The 25,199-nt window shown below is 39.6% G+C and overlaps 1 protein-coding gene across 5 annotated transcripts in view; it reads right to left on the bottom strand.

The window, feature by feature from the left end:
• Nucleotides 1-25,199, bottom strand: part of LOC137326573 (serine/threonine-protein phosphatase 2A 56 kDa regulatory subunit gamma isoform) — a 168,879-nt gene that overhangs the window by 80,342 nt on the left and 63,338 nt on the right. Inside the window, exon 1 of one of the 5 annotated variants that reach the window (XM_067991808.1) lies at nt 11,882-12,082. The exons of the other annotated variants lie outside the window; for them this stretch is intronic. Within the exon in view, the coding sequence (XP_067847909.1) occupies nt 11,882-11,975 (94 nt within the window). The 5' untranslated portion in view covers nt 11,976-12,082. Of the gene's footprint in view, nt 1-11,881; nt 12,083-25,199 lie in introns of those variants that run through there. 5 annotated transcript variants of the gene reach the window in all.

Below are 25,199 nucleotides of genomic sequence, written 5' to 3'. Positions count from 1 at the left end.
AGTCCCACCTGCTGTGCATTAGTGCCAAAATGGAGTCAGCTGCAATCGGCATTGCCGTTGTCTGTCGAAGGTGATTTTAACACCATCTGTGCAAAGACTTCACCACTGATCAAGGATGACCAATGTGTGGTGTCAAGTAAAATTGAGCTCACGTCAAATTTAAGACTTGTGCTGAAGGAGGTTGTGCAAGTACAAACACCTTCTCCTCAAGCCACATGAGCTATTGAAAATGTTTCTCAACTAGTTTATCTTTTTGGAATGCTCTTCAATGTAATCATAAATTTGATTCTCTCTCACCTGGAACAATGGAGATGTGCCTCTTACAAAAACAAGAAGTCAAGGTTTCTTTGCATTTGGAAGAATTGAGTTAGGATATCAATAAAATTGTCTGTGTAAGACTGTTACAGTGAGCAATTCTGCTGAGTTTAGAACAAATATCAAATTATCTTTAAGATTGGGAGAGAATGTAAGCAGCTGACATGGGTACTATTGCTGGAAAGAGTCAAAGTACACCAATATTAAAACATGCAAATAAAAAGCACTCCAAATTTGACAGTGAAAGTGAACCACAAACAGAAATGGCTAGTTTAAAGCACAAAATTAGGATTAGGGAAAACCAAGTAAATCGCGGATTAAATAATGCAATTAATTGTTGGAAAAAACCCAGATTAATGGCAAGTGAAAAACCATTTTCCTGATGTGGATATTAAATGGGAAGAGGTGAATAAAAAGATGCAAATAGTGCCATCTACAAGAGATCACATCTGTCACGAGAGAAAACTCAAATGGCCAGTTTCCCAAAATACCCCATTTAGATGGCAGTGAGTTCATCTTTCATGCATCTGTATGTGGAGAATATATCAGCAAAACCACATGGAGCTATTACCTAAATCATAACTTAATTTTATAAATCTTATTTTAGAATCATTGATATTTACAGCAGTGTTGGCTCTTTGCTAGAGTAACTGAAAAGTGATCCCACCGCCCTGTATCTTACTCTGCTTCAAATAAAGATGCAATTCTATGCTCCAACACCTCTGCTTAAAGAAATCTCTTAACTCACTTCTGTGACAATATTAAATTGATGAAACCTATCTCTGCTCCAGTGGAAATAGTCCCACTGTTTTGTTTCTCTTCATAATAGCTTCCCATCCCTGATGAATCTATGGCATTAATGTTGTTTCCCTAATGGGGCTCACAAAACTGCAATCCGTACTCTACCTGTGGCCTAATTATTGCTTTCTATAACCTTATCTACCTCTACTCACACTCTCTCAAAGAATTATGTATTTGCACCTATAGATCTGTTCATTCACAGAACACCCTTCAGACTCTTTCCATTGAGTTTATAAACACATCTCATTTTTCCTCTGAAAATGCATTATTTCACACCTACATCAAAAAAACTCACCTTCAACCCCTCTCTTCTTTGCAAACTTCCACGGAATCTCCAACCCCTTTTCCTCTCCAAAATCCTTCAATGTGGTGTCACCTCCCAAATCCATGCCCATCTTTCCTGCAATTCAATGTTTGAATCTCTCCAATCAGGTTTCTGCTCCTGCCACAGAACTGAAACAGTCCTAACTAAAAATCATAAATGACACCCTCTAACTTGGGCATTTTTCCTCCTCAAGCTCTCAGCAGCCTTTAACATAGTCAATGATGCCATCCTCCTCCAACACCTCTCCTTTGTCCAATCACAATATTTGGCATTTTTATCTCAGAGGTCCATCAAAAGCAGATGCACAGTTCTCAGTATCCACTGCACTGTCCGAACAGTACGAGGTACAAAGTTCTGGCAGCAGAAGCCCACTTTTTTTTAAAAATGGATCTTGTGAGCTGTTGTTGGATTAGCCATCCCTGGTGCTGTCCTACTAAACATGCAAAGCTGGTTCCATGCATCTGCATATCATGTCATGATGCAGATGCACAGAACAGGTTGTGTGTTAATTCTCAGACTTGCTCTGCACCATGACAGCTTAAGTGTTTCATTTCTAATTTTAAATTTGCCCCCAGGTATTGCTGTTCATCAGAAAACTAACAAGTTACAACCTTCTAATATCAACAATTTTAACTCCTAATAAAATGATACACACACAGTTAAATGGGAATTAAAGAGCATCAAATGGTGTATATATCCTTGGGTTGGAGAGTGGTGGTGGGGGGGGGGAAAGAGATGAAAAAGTGCTGTAGGCAGATTGTTTAAGCGTCACTTCCAACAACTAGATTAAGATAAAAATGGCATTAGGTCATCAATCAGAGCATCCATGCTGATTCAAGATTGATATAATCTGCATTTCTGACTTGTGCGAAGTGTTCAGATATTTTGGGTAAAGTCTACATTTATTCCAATTTATATGGATTTAGTCACCTCTTCTTGTATAGTTCCTACTGGTCAACCTGAGAGCACCTTTAGGCCAACATACACCCAACCATTTGACCAATGAAGAAATGGTGTATATGTGGAAAAAGCACACTAGAGATTCAAGACTCAAATTTCATGAAAATATCGTAAAACCTTCCAGTAAAGGAAGTCTAGCACACAGTTGCCAACAATAACTGAAAAATTGGAAAAATATGAATTATGCCATGTTTTGTGAAGATCCCAAAATTAAACCATCAAGGTGACAAGTGGTGTTAATTCTTGCATGAAGGTTGAGGAGAGGAGACTCCTGACATTTACTAAATATTTGATAAATATTTATATGAATGGTCTGTGTTCAAAAAAAGTTAGATAATCAAAGAAATTCCTTGCTTCCAACTTAGTAGAGCTATCTAAACAGACATATAAAATACTTTGGAATTGCATTAATCTTCTTTCACCAGGATTGTTTTTAAATTCACAGATCTCCCATGGCACTGCTCCACCAAAAGTGGCAGAATATATTATTATTTTAATAAGAGCATTATACCATCTAAGGTATTATTTTTCTCCTAAAGTGCAACTGTGCTTAATTTGGTGATCTTTAAAGGCCACAAGATATAATGGCCATGCTTTCCTGAGGTTAGAAAAAATTGCTATTAGATTCATTAGAGTTTTTAAAAAATACTTTAAGAAATATAAAGTTTCACTCATTTAGAAGCTTTTCTTTGTTGCTGGAAAACTTTCTCTAGATAAGAAAGCACTGGCTTCCCCCCTCCCACCTCTTTTGAAGTATGACAAAAATTTATAGTTGACACCTAAAATCTAAATGAGACATAATTCACATTTTGACTGCTACATAAGGATACAGAAAATACATGAAGTAGCCATTTATATTTCAGTATCTGCATTAGAATATAAGCCTTCAGGCCAGTTGGTGCAGTTTAGTAAACTACTGACAGAGTAATGTCAAGTCATGAGATTTAAATTTAGAAAACACTCCCAAATTATGACTCATTTGAAATTGCACAACTTGAAGCTTCAGAATGCATAACTCTCAGGAAAACAGCATGCAAAATTTGACATGTCTGAAGCTGCCCTGCACTGGAATTCTGGGAAATCCTGTCCCATTTATATTAAGTTATGCTGTTACAAAAATCTAGCAAACTAATGCAAGTAAATCAGCAGCAATTCTGCCACTTACATGAACAAATTTGTGACAGACAAAACAGATTCCTAATGTCCTGCAGTCAACACTTATTTCACTCCAGATTTGTAAAATGAATTTTATTGGGCTACTGAAATAATATTCCCCTTGCTCGTGAGCTTCAAAATATTTGCAGCTAGGCTCCTGATAGCTAAGTGAGTTTATTTAGTTCGTAGTCTGTGTAGTTACTGGATCTCAACTATGGCAACAGTAAAAAACTATATGCGAGTTAGGAAGGGGACATTAACTTGGCTTCCGCTACTGATTACTAAAGACCAACCCCAACTGGGAGGGAAGGATGATAAAGACAAAGACAGATAGCAGAGAATGAACGAGATAAAAACAGATAATGAGGGAGACACACACATACACGCACACAGAGGGGTATAGGAGACAGAGCAAGAGCATGAAAGAGAGCGAGCATGCAAGGGGAAGTTGGAACAAAAGAAAACAAAAATAAATATGATTGCTGCCAGAAAATCTGTGTCTTGGGGGAGGGAGGGGGTGAAGGAGACATAGGAACAACAGTAGGCCATTCAATGGCTTGAGCCTGTTCCACCATTCTATTAGCCATGATGTGGAGATGCCGGTGATGGACTGGGGTGGACAAATGTAAGGAATCTTACAACACCAGGTTATTGTCCAACAGTTTTATTTGAAAATCACAAGCTTTCGGAGGCTTCCTCCTTCGTCAGGTGACGAAGGAGGAAGCCTCCGAAAGCTTGTGATTTTCAAATAAAACTGTTGGACTATAACCTGGTGTTGTAAGATTCCTTACATTTGACCATTCTATTAGATCATGGCTGATCTGTACCTCACCTCCATATCCCTTGACACCCTTACTAACAAAAATAATTCTCTGTCTTGAAAATGTCAATTGACCCAGAATTCACATCCTTTTGGAAATGAGAATTCCAGATTTCCACTATCTTTTGTGTAAAAAAGCTTCCTGTTTTCACTCCTAACTGGCCTAGCTTTAATTTTATTATGCCTCGATTCTTCCTCCACAAAGTTGTGTAACAACATTCATCAAGACTAACCCATCAATAATAACTTGAGTGAGGTACCAGAGGGTGCCTAACGTCCCCAGCAAGGTGCTAACCCTTTCAAGAGAAGGGGAGGCAAGAACATTGACAGAAAAAAATGTTATTGTTTAAAAACAACTCGTGAGTGTAATAGATTTTTAAAAATTTGTTCTTGGGATAGCGAGGCAAATTTATTGCCCATGTCTAGTTGCCTTGATATGGTGGGGGCGGGCCATCATCTTGAACCACTGCAGTCCTTGTGGTAAGTGTGCTCCCACACTGTTACGTAGGGAATTTCAGGATATTGACCCAACGGCAATGAAGGCTTTGAAGTAACCTTGGTGAGATGCTGCAGAACATCCTGTAGACCATATGTACTGCAGCAAGCGTCAGTGACAGAGGGATGGATGTTGAGTCCAGTGGCAGAGATCAATCAAACTGCTCTTTCTTTGATAGGTTCAAACTTCTGTAGCAGTGTTGTGGCTGCATCCATCCAAGCAAATCCACTATTCGATCATGTCCTGACTTGAGCCTTGCAGATGGTGGATAACTTATGAGGGGTCAGGAGGAGAGCCACTCATCAAAAAGTATCCAGCTTCTGTAGCCAAGATGTTGATATGGCTGGTTCAGTTTGGTTTCTGGTCAATGGTGACCCCCAAGATGTTGATGGTCAGAGATGATGGTGCTGTTAACAGTCAAGTAGAAATGGCTGGGTTTCCTCTTATTTGAGGCTGCCGTTATCTGGGACTGGTCAGTCCAAGTCTGGATGTTATCCAGGTCCTGTTGTAAGCTGACATGGGCTGCATTGATATCTGAGGGATTGTAAATGGAGCTGAACACTGGAATCATCAGCAAACAGCCCCAATTTTGATCTTATGATTGAGGCGAAGATGGTTGGGCCAAGGAGGCTTCCCCACAGAACCTGTAGTGACATCCTGGGGATGTGATGACTGGCCTCTGCCAACCAGAATCATCTTCCTTTGTATTAGGTATGACTTCGGCTCCCATTGACTTCAGTTTTGCTAGGGCTCCTTGGTATCAAACTTGAATGAATGCTGCTTGATGTCGAGGGCAGCTACTCTCACCTCTCTTCTGACCTTCAGCTCCTGCATCCATATCTGGTCAAAGCTGTGATGGTCTGGAGCAGAATGGTTCTGGTGGAACCTGAATTGAGTTGTGAGCAGGAGTCACTATTGATGACTCCTTCCATCACTTTAATAATGACCGGGAGGACGGAGGTGGGGCAATAATTCCCCCGATTATATGTATCCTGCTTTTTTTTTGTGGACAGGATATACATGGGCAATCTTGCACATTGTCTGGTAGATGCAGCTCAAGTCAGCCAGCAGTTCCTGGCATTGATCCATAAGACCATTGCTGCTTTCTCTTCCCCTCCCACCCTGCTGCTTTACAGCATGAATACTGTCCCAAGCTTGCCATCCAATCAGTTGCCAGATGATGCAGAGTGCAATCCACTTTTTCCCATCAAACTGGCTCATTAATGCTCATGTATACCCCACAGTGCACTGGTTTTTCCAAAATCCATGCAGATGGGTCCTACCTATGGCCTATTAAATCAGTTGCCAACTCAATATAATGCTCTCCTTGGAGGATTCTTCTACTCATTTTCTGAACAGCACTTGACTGGTCAGTTATTGCACTAATGCAGAGGACCTCTGGACAGACTTTAGCTAACAAAAAAAATTAAATAATTTTTGTACAATTGCACACCTTTGCAGCTAAACATAGTCCACTGATCATGCTTGATCTCCCTAATGATGCTCTTGACATTATGACACGTATCACTTTAAAATCCCTCTGCTTTCATTTAACAGCTCTCTTTCCCTTTGCAGTTGCCTTAACAGGATCCTGATTAATGGATGTCACTATAGGGTACTGGCTTCAGTTTATGATTTGGCTGCAGGGGCAAGGAAATCATTAAATACATCATGTGCTGTCAAGTCTGCTGTACCAGCAGTCATTCTCAGCCAACAGGAAAAATACCCAGCAAAATTGGGCCACCTGTGTGATCTTTTGGTGGCTAAGTGAATGCTCTTCCAAAATGAGTCACTTCATCTAGGAGCCCAGATAAAAATGAATCTTTTACTTTATCAATTTAGCACCAATTTGTGACCAAGAAAAAACAAACTTGCTCCTCTGAGGAGTGCCAAGGTAATCTTTTACATCTACCCGAGGGAACAGACAGGGTCTTGGTTTAACATCTCACCTGAAAGTGCAGCACTCCCCCACGACTGCATTTACGTGTCAGCCTAGATTATGTGCTAAAGTCTTGAGTGGGGCTTCAACCCTTGACCTTATGTCTCAGAGGCGAGTCTGCTAACACTGACTTTAGCACCTAATTATAATTATTGGACATTAAAGAAAGAGAGGAAATGAAGCCTGTCTTTAAGCAGGTTTCAAAATTTCAAAGCCAGAAAAAGTAATCCATACCGTTAAAAACGGTCAATCCCAGAAAGTAGGTAGCTTTGTGGGACTTGCCCTGGGTGTTGCTAGTCTTTATATCAGTGCTAAGTAAAGCTTACAGTTTAAAAAAGTCTGAGAAAGTATCATATGCTTTTTTTTAAACCAATGTAGCGAACTGCCACAGATAGAGAAAACTATTTCAACCGCGACAGACAAAAGGGCATAGTGAGCGGGAACATTTTTTTCCATTCGCACAGTGGCCATTTTTTTCTCTCCCGTCAGTGAAACCACCCACAGAATAAATAGGGTTGCATTATCTAAAAGTTAATACTTTCAAATGATCCAAGTTGCATTTCAATGCAATGGAAACAAGGTACATGGGAAGTTAAGATCAAAACAGTCTAAACTAAAGTACAAAGCATGAAGTTCAATTCTCTGCAGCTTGAACTAGTCGGCCATATTTGTTTCAGCAGCAACAATCTAAACTTGAGAGTCAGGGTAGAGTTTATGGATACATTTCTGATCAAGGAAATTAGGTCAGTGCTAATAGAAGTGTTACACTTTTTTTTGCACTCAATGACAGCATCAACTACACGGTTGGGAAAAGAGTTCACTGCTTTAACATTGTATCTTAATCCCAACCTCAGGATAGCACCCTCTGGAGTACTGGTGCAACATTTACCTTTTCCATGAGTGAGCTTTGTAACATTGACATGAATTTACCAACTTAGTGCCTAATTAAATGCTCTGGATTCACTTCCAATCGGAACTAGGTTGAAATCGCCTAAACTCATTACACTAGAACATCAAGATGGACAGAAAGATAGATTTGCATTTATATAGCATCTTCCATGACCTCAGGATGTCCCAAAGCGCTGTACAGCCGACTAAAATACTTTTGAAGTGTAGTCACTGTTGTAATGTAGGAACCATTAGAAAAAAAAGACTCTCATCCCTCGGAGTCATAATACTGAGTTCAAGCCTACTCTAGGTCCATTGCATATGATCCAGGCTGACACTTCAGTGCAGCACTCTGAGTACTGCACTGTCGGAGCTGTCTTTCACATGATGGTGACCGAGGCCCTCTCTGCTTGCAGATGGATATAGAAGATCCTATGGCACTATTCAAAAGAGCAGCAGTGTGTTATCCTAGAATTCTAGCCAATATTTATCCCTCACCAATTGCCAGAAACAGGCTAACTAGCCAGTCACCTAATTTGCTAAATGTGGAACCTTGCTGTGTGCAACTGGTTGCTGCGGTTATCTATATAACAATGACTGCACACCAAAAGTAATTAATTGGTTATGAAACACTTTGGGGTGTCTTGAGAATGTGGTACGGTGCTTTATAAATGCATGTAAAACAAAAGGGAGGGTCTGAATTCAAATTTGGGTTTTAGGTGAAAGGATGTCTTAATGAAATGGATGGCACAACCTTTTAACATTAAACCAAAATAAACCGGTCAAACAACTGTGCTAAACTTTCCAAATTTTCTTACTTCAATATTTTAAAGTGACAACAAAATTTCTGTTACATTTCTCAAAACAAAGTACAATAAATACAGAAGTTGTTAGGCACATCAACTTTATTGCATGGAGGTAGTATTACTGAATAAACCTTTCATTCGGCCTTTACTGACATTGCATAGTCAACTTCTCAAATCCCATGATGTGGAGATGCCGGTGATGGACTGGGGTTGACAATTGTAAACAATTTTACAACACCAAGTTATAGTCCAGCAATTTTATTTTAAATTCACAAGCTTTCGGAGGCTTCCTCCTTCGTCAGGTGAACGATGTGAAAAAAAAACATCGTTCACCTGACGAAGGAGGAAGCCTCCGAAAGCTTGTGAATTTAAAATAAAATTGCTGGACTATAACTTGGTGTTGTAAAATTGTTCTCAAATCCCAAACTAAGGGCAAAATTCAGAAACTACACTGAAACAACCTGCTCTCACTTAAATGGATCTGAGAGGATAATTGTTCAAGAATTTACATTTGTGGGCTGCAAATCAATAAAAAAATGTTTGCAAACTATATCTGAAGGAGGGTGATAGCATCTTGTTCAAAATCAATGTTAAATGACCTTTAAGAAATGTTTTGCAGCATTAAGTTTTGAATGATTGTTTCATTGACCCTGGTATCATTCACAAACAAAATAAAAAGCAATGTTTTTGTGGGGGAACCATGTGAACAAGTTTGGACATTTCAAACCAGTTCCTAATGGGCATGGATCTACAGCACAAAACTGCCCCTAACTTGACGCTAATTGGCAATGTTACTCAGAAAGGCCAAAGAATAGTTGTTCTGATAAATGGCAAACGGCCAGATTGGTGCTCTTCTGAAATGCATTTAGGTGGAGCAGAGAGCCTTGCTCTGCATCTGATTCCAGATCAACGATCGCACAGTGCTTGATGCTAACAGTACGGATATGGCTAACTTTGATGAGCACAAAAGAACGAAAATAATTTCAAAAAAACGTTATGTCTTTGGACAGAATTAAGCCCTGACAGGTACAGCAGCTGTATCGCTTTTCAAAGTGAGCGCACTTATGTCTCACTTAAGCTCAGGTTTTTTAAAAAGTACACATGAAGAAAATTTTTGTGTACGGTGTGCTTCCGAACAGTCATGAAAGTAACAGGTTTCTCTTTTTTTCTAGGTAATTATATTAAATTCACATGAGTAAATATTCACAAATTTGATTTAATACATTGGAATATTGAGCAACATTGCACAATGCATTAAATTATGGCAAAGTTCGCTTTTCTCTCATTTGATGCTTTGAAATAATTGAATGTTCTAAATCAGAAATGTGAATATTTACACGTAGCTCCAGTGAATTTATTACAACTAATAAAGGAACATTGTAACAATGAACATCTATCCAACAAAATCAGGTGAGAGACAACTTTTTTTTAAAAACACAATCTCAATAGTAAGCTGGTTACGTGACAAAAATTACAAAACTAAAAAAAAGGTATACATGTAGGTATAATAGGTCACATAAATGTCAATTGTTTTCTGATGCTGATCAACATGCTGCACATCTCCAGCATTTTCAGTTTTTTGTGTACATTACTTATTTTAGAATTTTGGCAATACTCGAGAGGCTGCCTTTCACGATTGTGTTTTTTGACCTTTCAATCATTTCAGTACAATATGATACTTTTGTGTAAAATTTTAAATGTAAGAAATCCTTATACAATTCTTTTGGTTCAAACCAGAATAAAATCAATACAAACACCCAATGAAGTGATAGATCACACTGAAACCAGTATTTTCATTACCCTCAAAACATTTTATGCAAAATTGCAGTACTCAGGAATTACAAATTACTCTACACTCAAATGTAGAAATTCCTAGGATTTGTAGCTGGATATCATGCTGCACCAAAACCCTTGCCGGAGACATAGGAAATCTTTAGACAAATATCTAAAGAGTTGGCTATGTTTCACACTACTCTAATTATAAAATTATTTTAACATAGATTTGGTACTTTGGTTCTGACAGGTTAAATTCTGTAAATGTTATCTGCAGAGTAATTCCTAGCAATGTGTTAATTTTGATTTGCAATAAGACTACTGCAGCTTCTGACCACAAATTAGATAATTGAGACTGGTAAATGCTGTCCACATCCTGGACTGAGAAAGTAACTAAAACTTAAAAAGGTCAACATGTCAGACTTGCAAGTAGCAAACATTACAACTAATAACATGTCTGAATTTTGGCTTGGTAGTGTACAACATATCTTACAAAATACTTTAATGTTTTAAATCGACAACCTCCTACATTTGACAATTAAAAAAAATCTCAATATTAGTTTTTGCAGCAGCTACTTTCAGGGACAGGCAGTTTGTGTACTTAAACTTATGACCTCTGATCTTTGCCCTTAGGTTCATGCCAATTACATCCAAAACTCAGGTGGAAGGAGAAGTCAGCAACACAAGTACAAAAATATGCATTTATGAAACTGGCCTCTGCTGCAAAAACATTTTTAAAATGAATGATGGTAGTTTTTTTTAAAAATGGATGTATTTATCACTTGCCTATAAGTGGAGCACTGTTTTAGCTTACAAAAGATCACACTACATAAAACTAGAATGTGAAAATATTGTAGCATGCATCCACTAAATATGAAGCATAAAAATAAGAAAGCTTCCTTTTCTAAAGATATTCTAAATTCTGTAAGTAGCTTTCAAATACCTGGCTAATAATGACTATTATTCCTGGATAGGTCCCATCTTGTATATAAAACATTCCAAAAGTTTTTTTTAAAAATCAGCAAGAAAAGCACACCAAGCTGCAAATAAATTCAGCACAATACACACCTAGATTCCCTCTGATCATTAATGCAAGCTTTCACAAAATATATTGCGAGTAAAGATCTCAGACGATTTTTAAAAATCAAAGTAGAATTGATTTAATTGAGACTGCAGTTTTTAAGATTAATGTAAGCAGCCAAAAGTTCTGTTACAAAACAACCGCCGTGAAGAGCCAAACTTGGCCAGTGCCCAGCCCCCAACAATCTCTCAATCGCTCCTAAAGGCTAATGACCTCACTTCCTTTGACATCAGCATGCTTAGCTGGGGGATGGGAGTGACAGCAGAAAGCAGCAAACCCAGATTCAAGATAGGTATGAAATGCTTCAATGAACCCAAGCAGTCTTACTAATCCTACAATTCCAGTCTATTATAGGCGTTATCCTTTTATTTTATGCAACAAAAAACTGCCTATGGAACAGAAGCTTTAATAAAACTCCACTACAAGAGCACACTTCCTTTATTTCTAATCGCACCTCACAAAAGCTCTGCACGAACACATAAGCAAGCGTAACATTCCACTGTTGCATACATTACAACCCACCTCGAAAGTGTAGAAGGCCCGTGGGCTGGAAAGGCCCATTTGAACTGGCTGCGTCCACCACCATCCTGCTACCAGGTCTGTTACATGTCAACATCTAGCCTATACCAGCAGAACAAGCTGTTCCTTAAGGCAAGAAACCAGCCTCCATTTTAGCACAAAACACTCAGAAAATGAAGCTACCCACCGAAGGGAAGAGGCTAGTTAGTGATGTCAGCAGCCAGCAGAAAGCTGATTGGGTAGTAATGACTACATAAAATGACACTAACAAACTGCAAATAGAAAAACATTTCTGATTGGCCACCACTGTGCATTAAGTCTGCAAATTGATCAGATTACTGTTCAACTCTGTTCATTCCCCAGGTTTAATTAAAAGCAAGCAATAGCTCCTTCACAAGAAACAGATATATATAATAAAAACATAATCAGACTTTGAAATCTTGTGAAACCTACACATCAGATTTTGTATCATACTATTTTCAAATATCTTTTTCTCAATCCTCTCCCCCCTCCAATTTCTCATCTCAAATAGAAAATCCATTTCATATATTCTTGAATCCTTTCATTAGGTCACCATACTTTGTTCATCAACAAGGGAAGGTCGAAATTCCTTTTCATTTAAAAGGAACTGTGTAGATCATTTAGATTTGTCAATGGTAACGTCTATCAAACGAATTAATTTATAAGCAAATAACTCCTGCTGCCATACCAGGGCTACAATTTTGCCCATCAGCAGGCTTAGTTAACTACAATGTATTTTCACCATCTGAAGTCTGATCCCATTTCACCAAATGGTTTCACCTTCAAGCTTGGCACTCTAGCTGACCCAGCCAAGCTGAAACAAATTTAGTAGTTACTTAAATTTAATAAAATTATAGACATGCGCTGGAAATTATGTCATTGGCGCAATCCCAATTGCCGCATTCCAGGAAGTGGCTGCACAGTGTCACTAGTCACTGAAAAATAAATTTAAGTATGCAGCTCCTTTAGTAGGATATTATGACACTTAAGCAATTTTAAAAAAACAAAATAGAAAGATCTAGAGTTCAAAAACATCATTCAATCTGTGGGTTTCAAAGCTGACTGTTGCTTTTCATGGCAGCTATCAGTGCAAAAGGAGATTCAACTGGAATTTGGCATCAAACCTCAATCTGAAAATATATGTATTATTTCACAATGGTTTAAAAATAAACGAGTGTGGTTTATCAGGGTATTTTTCCAAAACATCTCTTTTCTAGAAGTCACGTACAAAGGAAAAGGGAGAAATAGGAGAAAAGGGTGAAAAGGAAAAGGAGACACACATGTATTTATATAGCGCCTTCCACACCTTCAGGATGTCCCATGGCGTCCCTTTACAGCCAATTAAGTACTTTTGAAGTGTAGTCACAATTGTAATGTAGGAAATGCAGCAACCAATTTGTGCACAGCAAGCTCCCACAAACAGCAATTAAATAAATGACCACAATGTGTTTTTGGTGTTCGTTGAGAAATTATTGTTGACCTGGACACTGGGAGAACTCCTCTGCTCTTTGAATAGTACCAGGTGATCTTTTACCTTAATTTCAGTCACCTAGGCTCCATAAAAACCACTGCCTCCCCAGCACCCTCTTTTCCTCCAAGACCCTCCTTACAACCCACCTCTTTGATCAAGCTTATGGTCACCCCATGGTCTCCTTTGGCTTGGTAACTATTTCTTCCCCTTTTGTGCCTTTGTGAAGCACCTGGTGACATTTTCCTTCATTAAAAGCATTGGATAAATGGAAGCCATTGTGATTCTTTCTCATCCTTCTGCTTTTTTCCTTTTGGGCGAGAGGTGGTGGGAGGCATGGCAGGAAAAGGAGCTTCTGCCGACTGTGGGCTGCACTCAGCGGCTCCCTATCACATCCCCTAGATCTTCACCTTGTCACTACCCCCTCACTCCCATTTCTCCCCTTCTTCATCCCCTTTGAGCTACCCACTCGACCCCTGTACACTCCCCTTCCTTTTACTGTCACTGAGCTGTACAAGGTGCATGACAGGGGAACAGAGGTCACCTCACCGTGTTCCCCCATCCTTAAAATTTTGCCTAAATAAAGCAATTGAACTTTGTTCTGTAGCTTTTCTTAAAATTATTTTGAGAAATAACAGAAGGAACTGTAAGGAACTAAAAATATTCCAGTATTTCAGCTGACTGAACAGTACAATGCATCCTGAAAATTGGGTACAATGCACATGTTCAGACTGCACAATCTGCATTCAGCTAACGAAACCATAGATCTAGGCGAATATATCAAGTGTAAGCCTAGGCTTTTGGGAGTGGCCATGGTCTTAAAGTAAAAAAAACCAAAAGCATTAAAAGTCAATTCAACAGATAAATTTAATTGTGCTCAGTTAGTGAGAAAAAATGATAGGCAAATAGTTTCAGAATGCATTTTGAGTGCTTTGCAGGGAAAAAACAATACATTTGGTGGTGGAACAGGGAGCCATGACAAGCCACTGTTCTGGTTAACACTGGAAATGCCATTAAAGAGCCATCCAAGGGCGTGATAGAGCATTGCGCCAGGTAAGTGTGATGTTTTTACACTGGAATTCGAATTCCCATAGGAAATGTTTACATAACAGTTTTCAATGGTGCGCATTACCCACATAAGAATTTTAATACACATGGATGTCTGTTCAAACACATGGCAGTAATGAAACCACGACGTTTCCAACTATGTCAAACTATTCATCACAATCCGTTACATTACATCTTTGTAAGAATTCCATTCAGTTAGGATTCTACACATTTGACATGTTTAAACACATGCATCCCATAATAGCATGTTGTACACAGATCCTTGCATGCAATTACTTTCCCATGAGACCCAAGAATATATCTAACCCCTGCGCATCAGCTCTCATCATCAGCAGTTAGCTGTAGTCATGGAAAATCCTAAGCATTTCGGAGCATAAGCAGACAAAAAAAGCGATTCAATCTTGTAGATACCATCTACATGCAAGCAACAACTCCCTGCCACTGCCTTGTCTTAATAACCAGCATAGTCATATTCATATACACCCTCCCTCACAGATAATCATCAAGCATTGTGATGATTAATCTGGAACCACTCTAGTGTGCAAATACATACTACTTTCCACATAACAGTCTACCATGGAAAATTCAAAACTGTTTGGGCTAAAAAGATTTAATAATTTGAATTAAGCAACATAGCAAAGTGGGAATTTAGAGCTTTAAAAATTAAATTCTCAGATAATTTGAATAAATTTTGAACGAAGTAGACTTTCTAAAAATGGCCATCATAGCTAGCCAAACTATAGGAGTATATTAATTTTCAAACAGTACCACAAAAGTTGCTTAAATAGAACACTGCATATGAAGCTGTCAAGTGCCATGTTTATTCCATACAGGAAAGATCAGTATAACTCATTCTCAATAGTCACTGTTAGTTGTGCAATCTCTGCTATGGATACACAAACAGCAATTTAACTTAAAAAAATGAACTAGGAGCAGGAGTAGGTCAAACAGCCCCTTGAGCCTGCTCTGTCAATCAATAAGATCATGGCTGATCATCTACCTCAACTCCAATTTCCCACCCTAGCCCCATATCCCTTGATTCCCTTAGTGTCCAAATATCCATCAACCTCAGTCTTGAATACACTCAATGACTAAGCATCCACAGCCCTCTGGAGTAGAAAATTCCAAAGATTCACAACAAAGCTAAGAAATTTTTCCTCATTTCGGTCTTAAATGGCCAGACCCTTATCTTGAGACTATGACCCCTAGTACAAGAGTCTCCAGCCAGGGGAAACAGCCTCTCAGCATTTACCCTGTAATGCCCTCTAAGAATTTTATATGTTTCAATGAGATCACCTCTCATTCTTCTAAACTCCAGAGAATATAGGCCCATTTACTCAATCTCTCTTCATAAGACAACCCTCTCATAGAATAGAATGGTTAAAGCAAAGGAGGCGGCCATTCGGCCTATCGAGCTTGTGCCGTCTCTTCATAAGAACAATCCAGTTAGTCCCATTCCCCCGCAGCTCTGCAAATTTTTTCCTTTCAAGTATTTATCCAATTCCTTTTTGAAATCCACGATTGAATCTGCTTCCACCACCCTTTCAGGCAGCACATTCCAGATCATAACCACTCGCTTCAACCCCAGCTTCTCCAGTCTATCCATGTAACGGAAGTCCCTCATCCCTGGAACCATTCTAGTAAATCTTTCCTGCATCCTCTCTAAGGCCTTCACATCCTTCCTAAAGTGCGGTGCCCTGAATTGGACACAATACTCCAGTTGTGGCCAAACCAGTGGTTTATAAAGGTTCAACATAACTTCCTTGCTTTTGTACTCATGCCTCTAGTAATAAAGCCCAGCTACCCGTATGCTTTTTTAACTGCTTTCTCAACCTGTTCTGCCACTTTCAAAGATTTGTGCACATATATCCCAAGGTCTTTCTGTTCCTGCACCTCTTAGAATTGTACCATTTAGTTTATATTGCCTCTCCTCATTCGTCTTGCCAATATGTATCACTTTGCACTTCTCTGCATTAAATTTCATCTTTCATGTGTCCGCCCATTCCACCAGCTTGTCTATGTCCTCTTGAAGTCTATTACTATCCTCCTCACTGTTTACTACACTTGCAAGTTTTGTGTTATCTACAAATTTTGAAATTGTGCCCTGCACACCCAAGTCCAAGTCATTAATATCCAAAAAAGCAGTGGTCCTAGTATCAACCCCTGTACACCACTGTATACCTTCCTCCAGTCCGAAAAGCAACCATTCCCCACTATTCTCTGTTTCCTGTCACTTAGTCAATTTCGTATTCATGATGCCACTGCTCCTTCAATTTTGGTGACAAGCCTATTATGTGGCACTTTATCGAATGCCTTTTGAAAGTCCATATACATATCAACTGCATTGCCCTCATCAACCCTCTCTGTTACCTCATCAAAAAACTCAATCAAGTTAGTTAAACGTGATTTGCCTTTAACAAATCTGTGCTGGCTTTCCTTAATTAATACACACTTGTGCAAGTGGCTATTAATTTTGACTCAGATTATCGTTTCTAAAAGCTGCCCCAACACCAAAGTTAAATTGACTGGCCTGTAGTTGCCGTGTTTATCCGTACACCCTTTTTTGAATAAGGGTGTAACATTTGCAATTCTCCAGTCCTCTGGCACCATCCCCATATCTACGGAGGATTGGAAGATTATGGTCAGCACCTCTGCAATTTCCACCCGTACTCCGCTCTCATCCCAGGTATCAATCCAGTGAACCTTCGTTGCAACCCTTCTAAGTCAAATATTCTTCTTTAGGTAAGACCAAAACTGTACACACTACCCCAGGTGTGGTCTCACGAGAGCCCTATTTAATTGCAGCAAGTCCTTCTTTCTCTTATACTCCAACCCCCTTGCAATAAAAGCTAACATACTAATTGCCTTCCAATTGCTTGCTGTACCTGCATGTTAATTTTCTGTGATTCGTGTACAAGGACACCCAAATACCTTTGACTACCAACATTTTTTAGTCTCTCATCTTTTATAAAGTATTCTGCTTTTCTATTCTTCCTACCAAAGTGGATAATTTCACATTTCCCCACATTATACTCCATCTGCCACCTTTTCACACACTTAACTTGTCTGTATCCCTTTGCGTCCTCCGCACAGCTTACTTTCCCACCTAGCTTTGTATAGTCAGCAAACTTGGATACATTACACTCGGTCCCCTCATAAGTGATTGATATATATTGTCAACAGCTGAGGCCCAAGCACTAATCCTTGCGGCACCCCACTAGTTACAACCAGCCAATCCGAAAATGACCCGTTTATTCCTACTCTCTGTTTTCTGTCCATTAACCAATCCTCAATCCATGCTAATGTATTACACAAGATTAGGACTTATGGGATTGGGGGTAACAACCTCTTGTGTGGCACCTTATTGAATATTTTTGGAAAATCCAAATATACTACACCCACTGATTCCCCCTTATCTACCCTGGTAGTTGCACCCTCAAAAAACTCTTAATAGATTGGTCAAACACGATTTCCCTTTCATAAAACTATGTTGACTCTGCCAAATCATATGATTTTCTAAGTGCCCCGTTGCTAAGTCCTTAATAATGATTCCAGTATTTTCCCCTACTACTGATGTCAGGCTAACTGGCCTATATAGTTTCCTGTTTTCTCTCTTCCTCCTTTCTTGAATAGCAGAGTTACATTTGCTACCTTCCAATCCACAGAGATCGTCCTAGAATCTAGGGAATTCTGGAAGATCAAAACCAATGCATCCACTATCTTTGCAGCCACCTCTTTTAAAACTCAAGGATGTAGGCCATCAGATCCAGGGGATTTGTCAGCTTTTAGTTCCATTAATTTCTCCAGTACTTTTTCTTTACTAATCTTAATTACTTTAAGTTTCTCACTCTCATTAGACCCTTGGTTCCTCACTATTTCCGTTATGTTTTTTGTCTCATCTACTTTGAAGACAGATACAAAATATTTGTTTAATGTCTCTGCCATTTTCTTATTCCCCATTATAATTTCTCCTGTCTCTGCCTCAAAGGGACCCATGTTTACTTTGGCTAATCTCTTCCTTTTACATACTTGCAGAAGCTCTTACAATCTGTTTTTATATTTCTTGCTAGTTTACTCTCATTCAATTTTCTCTATCAATTTCTTGGTCCTCCTTTGCTGATTTCTAAAGCCCTTCCCATCCTCAGGCTTATTTCTCTTTTTGGCAACATTGTAAGTCTCTTCTTTTAATCTAATACTATCCTTAACTTCTCTAGTTAGCCATGTTTGGATCACTTTTCCCGTGGAGTTTTTATTTCTCAAGGGAATGTATATTCATTGATAATTGTGAATTATTTATTTAAATGTTCACCATTGCTTTTCTACAGTGATATCTTTTAATCTAATTTCCCGATCTACCTTATCCAACTCACCCCTCATACCTACGTAATTGGCTTTATTTAAATTTAAGACCCTAGTTTCGGACTTAACTACATCACTCTCAAACTCAATATGAAATTCTATCATATTATGATCACTCTACCCCAGAGACTACTAATTAACCCTGTCTCATTACACAATACTAGATCAAGAATAGCCTGTTCCCTGCTTGGCTCCTCGACATGTTGTTCTAGAAAACTGTCTCAAATGCATTCCATGAACTCGTCCTCCAAACTACTTTGGCCAATTTGGTTTGCCCAGTCTATATGAAGATTAAAGTCCCCCACGATTATTGCATTACCCTTGTTACATGCTCCTCTAATTTCTTGATTTATACTCTGTCCAACACTATAACTACTGATAGGGCACCTATAAACTATTCCTTTTAGTGTTTTCTGCCCTATGTTATTTCTTAGCTCCACCCATATTGATTCTATGCCCTGATTTTCTGAGCTTAGATCCTTTCTCACTACTGCCTTTATCTCATCCTTTATCAGGGCTACCTCCCCACCCACCTTTTCCATTTTGCCTATCTTTTCTAAAAGTCAAGTACCCTGGAATATTTAATTCCCAATCTTGGTCACCCAGCAACCACGTCTCAGTAATGGCTACTAGGTCAAACCCATTTATCTCTATTTGTGCCATTAATTCAGCTATCTTGTTACAAATGCTTCGTGCATTCAGATATAGCACCTTTAATTTTAACTTTTTACTATTTTTCCCTGATGTGACTGTAGTCATTAATGCCCTATTACCTTTGTTAAACTCTGACACTTCCTGACACCTGCTTGTTTTTACCCAAATCACTACTCTGCTCTACAGCTTTGACTTTTCTCTTTAGATTTATAAATTTACCCTTACCACAACCCTTCCCCTCTCGTTAGTTTAAAATAATCTATTTTAATTATCTACCACCCTAGTTATTCGGTTCACCAGGACACTGGTCCCAGCCCAGTTTAAGTGGAGCTCGTCCCAATGGAACAGCTCCCTCTTTCCCCAGTACTGGTGCTAGTGCCCCATGAATTGAAGCCCCTGCTTCCCACACCACTTTTTCAGCCATGCATTTAACCATCTAATCTGTTTGTCCCTATGCCAATTTGCACATGGTCCAGGTAGTAATCCAGAGATTATTATCTTCTCGGTTCTGCTTTTTAATTTGGACCCTAGCTCCTCAAACTTCCTCAGAAGAACCTCAATCCTTTTACTACCTGTGTCGTTGGTTCCGACATGGACCACGACAACTGGATCCTCCCCCTCCTGCTTCAAGTTCTTCTACAGCCGCGAGCATATGTCCTTAACCCTGGCACCGGAAGGCAACACACCCTTCAGGACTCCCAGTTTCAGCTGTAGCGAACAGTATCTCTCCCCCTGACTATACTATCCCCTAACACTACCCCATTCCTTTTTGCTCCCCCCACTTGAATGGCCTCCTGTACCTCGGTCCCATGGTAAATTTGACCATTCTCCCCGCAGTCTTTGTTCTCAACCGCACAGGTAGCCATTACCTTGTACCTGTTGGACAAGGGCAAAGGCTGAGGTGTCTCCACCGCTGCATCTGGGGTGCCAGATGCAATATTGTCTACAAGGTACATTTAGTACAATGTATGATGATATATTTCTAGACTTCCAGAGTAATAAACTCCACAGGCACCAGGTCAGGGAGAAAAGAGGTTTGTGTGTATGGTAGTTTGGTGGTGGGGGGGGGGGGGGCGCGGAAAAAGAGAACATTTAATGTCATTTAACCTCCTAAAGAAATAAGGCCATATTTACAGTTGACAATTTAAAATTCTTTCATCCTTCACGTTTAGATGAATTATTGCATGATTGCCTTGCAGATAGTATCAAGGGAAACAGTTGGAGCATTATCCCACATTTAGTGATTAATATAACCTTTTACTGATTTCCACTAATAACTTTCCAGAAAAAAAGTAAATCAATAAAATATAAGAAAACTCCCAAAATTTCCCATTGTTTTCTTACCAAAAAAATTAGATGTGGAGATGCGCAAAACATTGCATCCATAGAAACATAGAAAATAGCAGGAGTAGGCCATTCGGCCCTTCGAGCCTGCTCTGCCATTCAATATGGTCATGGCTGATCCTCTATCATTACCAAATTCCCGCTCTCTCCCCATAACCCTTGATGCCTTTTGTGTGTAGAAATCTATCTATCTCTCTCACTATCTATCTATCCCCTTCTTAAATATATTCAGTGACTTGGCCTCCACAGCCTTCTGTGATAGAGAATTCCACAGGTTCACCACCCTCTGAGTGAAGAAATTTCTCCTCATCTCAGTCCTAAATGGCCTACCCCGTATCCTGAGACCGTGACCCCTCGTTCCAGACGCCCCCCAGCCAGGGGAAACATCCTCCCTGAATCCAGTCTGTCTAGCCCTGTCAGAATTTTATATGTTTCAACGAGATCCCCTCTCATTCTTCTAAACTCTAGTGAATACAGGCCGAGTCGACCCAATCTCTCCTCATACGACAGTCCTGCCATCCCAGGAATCAGTCTGGTGAACCTTCACTGTACTCCCCCCTATGGCAAGTATATTCTTTCTTAGGTAAGACGACCAAAACTGCACACAATACTCCAGGTGTGGTCTCACCAAGGCCCTGTATAACTGCAGTAAGATATCCTTGCTCCTGTACTCAAATCCTCTTGCAATGAAGGCCAACATATCATTTGCCTTCCTAACTGCTTGCTGCACCTGCATATTTGCTTTCAGTGACTGGTGTACAAGGACACCCAGGTCCCTTTGTACATCAACATTTCCCAATCTAGCACCATTTAAATACTCTGCCTTTCTGTGTTTCCTTCCAAAGTGGATAATTTCACATTTATCCACGTTATACTGCATCTGTCATGTATTTGCCCACTCACTCAACTTGCCTAAATCGCCTTGAAGCCTCTTTGCATCCTCCTCTCAACTCACAATCCCACCTAGTTTTGTGTCGTCAGCAAACTTGGAAATATTACATTTGGTTCCCTCATCCAAATCATTGATCTATATTGCGACTAGCTGGGGCCCAAGCACCGATCCCTGCGGTACCCCACTAATCATCGCCTGCCACCCCAAAAAAGACCAATTTGTTCCTACTCTCTGTTTCCAGTCAACCAATTTTCAATCCATGCCAGTATATTACCCCCAATCCCACGTGCTTTAATGTTGCACACTAACCTCTGATGTGGAACATCAAAGGCCTTCTGAAAATCCAAATACACCACATCCACTGTTTCTCCCTTATCTATTCTACCAGTTACATCCTCAAAAAACTCCTGTAGGTTTGTCAAACATGATTTCCCTTTCATAGATCCATGTTGACTTTGTCTAATCCCTTTGATATTTTCTAAGTGTCCTGTTATCACATCCTTTATTATAGACTCTAGCATTTTCTCTACTACTGATGTAACGCTAACTGGTCTGTAGCTCCCTGTTTTCTCTCCCTCCTTTTTTAAATAGTGGGGTTACATTTGCCACCCTCCAATTGGCAGGAACGATTCCATAATCTATCGAATTTTGGAAGATGACAACCAATGCATCCACTATTTAAATGGCTACCTCTTTTAGTACTCTGGGATGCAGATTATCAGGCACTGGGGATTTATCAGCTTTCAGTCCCATTAATTTCTCCAGCACTATTTTTTCTTTACGAATACCAAATTCCTTTAACTCCTCCCTCTCACTAGTCCCTTGGTTCACTAGCATTTCTGGGAAGTTATTTGTGTCTTCTTCCATAAAGACAGAACCAAGTATTTTTTTTTAATTGCTCTGCCACTTCCTTATTCCCCATTATAAATTCTCCCATTTCTGACTGTAAGGGACCTACATTTGTCTTCACTAATCTTTTTCTTTTTACATACTTGTAGAAGCTTTTACAGTCTGCTTTTATGTTCCTTGCAAGTTTACTCTCATACTCTTTTTCCCCATATCCATCCATGATGTCAGCATGCACACTGTGTACAGTATATGCTGTGCTGATGTCACAGATGCGATGCACCCTATTTTCAGCAGGAAAGGGAACAAAGACTGCTCAATTTGGATTTTTTTCAAGGGGATCTGGTTCACTTCTGGTACTGCTGTGAGGAATATTTCTTGAAATTGCAACAAATGTCAGTCTTTCCTTCCTCGTTAGGTATGGAGGAAGGACAGAAGTATAGTAACACAGTTACCATACCGGCAGTTCCCTGAAGACAGAGATCATTCATCAAAGGCTGACTCAGGTCACACACCAAGGCATTGTTTACTAAAAGCAAGATCACAATCTGCTTAATCTCTAATTTTTATTATCATAATGGCAAGCAAGTGGCTGGAGCCGCAATAAACATCGGCTCTTCAACTTTACTTTTAATTTAAAAACTAGAGCTTAAGTAAGAGTCTGATCATGAGTTCCATAAAAGTGGTGTACATGTTCCTTACTTGTTTTCTTATTTAGCAATGTTCAAAATAAACTTATTTTTAAAAAAACTGATTTTCTCCAAATTTACTTGTGTCCATTTGCACTCCACCCCCAATAATTTTCTCCCATTTTCAAACACTAAAGCTGAACAAACATCCCAGGATTTTAAATTTCAAATAAAAGCTGATCAATGATCTTTACCCATAATGTAGCTACAGTGTGGGCAGAAGTTTTCTTGGTCAATCAGAAATCAGCTACAAAATGGATTGAACAGATTCAACAGCCCAGCAAACTAAATTATAATCAGTGATTAGCAACAAACTTTTGGAAAAATAAACTGTCAAGTTTGGTGAATGTCCTTAATCTTATTTGCATAGAATGCTGAAGCTTTTAGAAAAAAAATATTACTTCCTTTCCAATGGAAATCAGAGAATCATAGAATCTTACAGCACAGAAGGCCGCCATGCCTGTGACGGTTCTTTGAAAGAGCTATCCAATTAGTCACACTCCCCTGCTCTTTCCCCAAATTTTTCCTTTTCAATTATAGGATAAAAATAGAGGTACTAAAACTGTTGGCAGTGCTCAAAGTAGAAAAGTCATCCAGCCCGAATGGGATATCTCCTATCTATTTTTATCCTATCCGATTTCCCCGCCCACTTCTTTACAGTGACATTGGGGTACATTTTAACAGTGAGCCAGGAAGGGAGCGGGGCGAGGAAGAGAGGGGATTTCCAGATGCGAAACCTGGAAGGGTTACTGGGGTCCTGTCGGCCAGGTGAGCTTGTTGGGCCTGGATGAAGCACTCTTGCTCTTCTGGGCCCACAAGCTGTGCAATAAAAAGTACTCACCTCATGGATCCGGCCCTCCCGCCTGCTTTCACCTAGCGTGAGTGTGAAGCAATGGGAAACCCCAACAGGTAAGGTTAAAGTTGTTTTATTATTCCAATACGCAAAATATTAAATACCTCAAGTATCTAAATGAGTTACATTGTCCTTTTAAGTATCGGCCCACCAGCTTTAAGTTGGGGTGGGATTTCCTGGTGTCTGCTCTCCACACGCAGACAAACCTGCCTGGGTTAAACCTAGAATAGAATCATAGAAGTTTACAACATGGAAACAGGCCCTTCGGCCCAACATGTCCATGTCGCCCAGTTTATACCACTAAGCTAGTCCCAATTGCCTGCACTTGGCCCATATCCCTCCATACCCATCTTACCCATGTAACTGTCCAAATGCTTTTTAAAAGACAAAATTGTACCCGCCTCTACTACTGCCTCTGGCAGCTCGTTCCAGACACTCACCCCCTTCGAGTGAAAAAATTGCCCCTCTGGACCCTTTTGTATCTCTCCCCTCTCACCTTAAATCTATGCCCCCTTGTTATAGACTCCTCTACCTTTGGGAAAAGATTTTGACTATCTACCTTATCTATGCCCCTCATTATTTTATAGACTTCTATAAGATCACCCCTAAACCTCCTACTCTCCAGGGAAAAAAGTCTCAGTCTATCCAACCTCTCCCTATAAGTCAAACCATCAAGTCCCAGTAGCATCCTAGTAAATCTTTTCTGCACTCTTTCTAGTTTAATAATATCCTTTCTATAATAGGGTGACCAGAACTGTACACAGTATTCCAAATGTGGCCTTACTAATGTCTTGTACAACTTCAACAAGACATCCCAACTCCTGTATTCAATGTTCTGACCAATGAAACCAAGCATGCTGAATGCCTTCTTCACCACCCTATCCACATGTGACTCCACTTTCAAGGAGCTATGAACCTGTACTCCTAGATCTCTTTGTTCTATAACTCTCCCCAACGCCCTACCATTAACGGAGTAGGTCCTGGCCCGAGTCGATCTACCAAAATGCATCACCTCACATTTATCTAAATTAAACTCCATCTGCCATTCATCGACCCACTGGCCCAATTTATCAAGATCCCGTTGCAATCCTAGATAACCTTCTTCACTGTCCACAATGCCACCAATC

Source organism: Heptranchias perlo, chromosome 10 (genome assembly GCF_035084215.1).
Source record: "Heptranchias perlo isolate sHepPer1 chromosome 10, sHepPer1.hap1, whole genome shotgun sequence".
NCBI classification, from domain to species: Eukaryota; Metazoa; Chordata; class Chondrichthyes; order Hexanchiformes; family Hexanchidae; genus Heptranchias; species Heptranchias perlo.
This window is presented reverse-complemented; position numbering and strand designations above follow the sequence as displayed.